Source organism: Salvia hispanica, unplaced genomic scaffold (genome assembly GCF_023119035.1).
Source record: "Salvia hispanica cultivar TCC Black 2014 unplaced genomic scaffold, UniMelb_Shisp_WGS_1.0 HiC_scaffold_421, whole genome shotgun sequence".
NCBI lineage: Eukaryota > Viridiplantae > Streptophyta > Magnoliopsida > Lamiales > Lamiaceae > Salvia > Salvia hispanica.
The window spans coordinates 1-2,000 of NW_025952159.1; the positions used below are offsets into that span (position 1 = coordinate 1).

General features: G+C 33.5%; 1 protein-coding gene across 1 annotated transcript; it reads right to left on the bottom strand.

Annotated features, from left to right (window-relative positions):
- Nucleotides 1-382: 382 nt before the first annotated feature.
- Nucleotides 383-991, bottom strand: LOC125199186. The gene has a single exon (XM_048097300.1). The coding sequence runs from the start codon at nucleotides 989-991 to the stop codon at nucleotides 383-385; it is 609 nt and encodes a 202-aa protein (XP_047953257.1).
- Between the last annotated feature and the right edge of the window lie 1,009 nt (nucleotides 992-2,000).

Consider the following 2,000-nt stretch of genomic DNA (forward strand, 5'->3'; position numbering starts at 1 on the left):
AATCCATGTCGAACATTAATGTTCTATTGACTCATCAACAAAATAATGGTTCAAAAGACTTAAGGATTAAAGAAACTTAATAATCAATATTTCTAGAAGAAAACTTCATAATAATTGAATCAACAAATTTAATCACAAGTAAACATTTTGATATTAACCATGTTACATTTGATGTCATAAATAATTGGATAATCAAAACTTCATTTATCTAATAATGCAAGCATTATAAAATGACATCGATAATCCAAAAACACAATTGATAAACTAGGAATAAAATTCCATATCAATAATCCATATGATATCAAAACCAAACAATATCAAAAACTCTTAAAATTCAACAATGTAAATAAAGCAAAAATAAACTCTTCTGACTTGAACATGATCATCTCAAAAGTCCACCCCTTCTTTTCATCTTTGTTTGAGCAATCACAAGCTTGTTATAAAGCTCCAAAAACGAAAACTTTTTGTCGCTAAACAAAATTTCATTTCTGACTTCATTAAAGCTATCTGGAAGCCCATCAAGGATCATTATCTGTTGGGTTTCTGGGTCAACTTTCCCCCCCGACAAGTGAAGTTTATTGAAGTAGCCAAGCATGACTAGGGCATATACCCCCACGTCTTGGCCCTCTTCAAATACATCATGCCTTAAATGCTTCACAGCGATACCAGCTCTTACCTTAGAGGACTTTTCTTCAAACCACGTGGGCTTGTTGACCAACGGCCTATTGGGTTTGTCAAACCTCTCAAGGGCATTGCCAACACTGGCCAAAACGAAGCCCTTGAGATGACATTCCGCGGTATGCCACTGATCACGAAACTCCTTGTCCTCTCCTTGTAGATGGTATGTGGGTGGACGATCCTTGCTGAGGATCAATCTCAAGTCATTGATCAAACGATCAACATCAAGTTTACTTTTCCATTCCTTAAACAATTCAGAGTCATGCTTCCTCGAACTAAGTATGGCATAATAAATATCCCAAGTATCAATCATCTTTCGTTCAAGCTGAGAATAAATACCAATAATATAAACATGTAAAATTTCAAAGAATTGCAAATAACCACAAAACAATTCATCAATTTTACATCCACAAAAATCAAGCACAAACGTTCTTCTACTAGGAAGCCGAGTCTTATTCATGCAAGAAATTCATTATTTTTACTGGCCACAATGTCGACAGATAGTCCAGAGACCATAAGAATGGCATGGCTGACTAACAATGCTAAAGCGTATAACCATAAAATTAAGCACTAAGGATTCTTTACTTGTGCGTGAACTCCTCTAAAGAAAGGTCGAACCGGACAAGCACCTCCTCCTATAGCTCCCTCTAAGCATTATTAAAATACAATCCTTATAATTTCGCAGCAATATTGCTCCGGTAAAGACCAGTCGCGATATTACTGAAAAACTAATTTTACGATTTTAATAACCTTTATCTAGAGAAGTCCAAACTTACGAACTGGTAATGTTCCTCCCGTAAAGACAGGCCGGTCACTACTTCGCACTAAGACCAATTTTATGGAGGCCATATACAAACGTGTTGTAATTATCGCTTCATATTTTCTTGTTGGTGGTTTTAATAGTTTAATTATCACTTAAGCAGATAAGGCAGGTATCCACATTCAAAGAATAATTAAACATGTACTAGCTATGCATGCAAGGCAATAAGTACATAGGCGATGCACGAGTTAAACTAGATTTTAACAAATAAAATCATAACTCAAATTAAATATCCATCATTCATCAATAAAACATGTAAACACATTTACATAAGGTTCACATAAACATAATGACGAAACTTGATCATTTAATTAAGCATCTAAAATAAATAGATAGAATTAAAATTCTATCTTCACATAAACAAGATTATCTAGACATTAAGTCCAATCTTAAACAATCATACATTATTAGTTAAAATAACGTATCTTGATTATTAGAATTACCTTTTAATACTATTAGGATTTACTTAGATAGAATTAATCCATCCTTATCCTAAAATTAA

Bases quoted from the DNA above. Each gene is read 5' to 3' on its own strand.
- LOC125199186 (XM_048097300.1), bottom strand. From the start codon at position 991: ATGATTGATACTTGGGATATTTATTATGCCATACTTAGTTCGAGGAAG.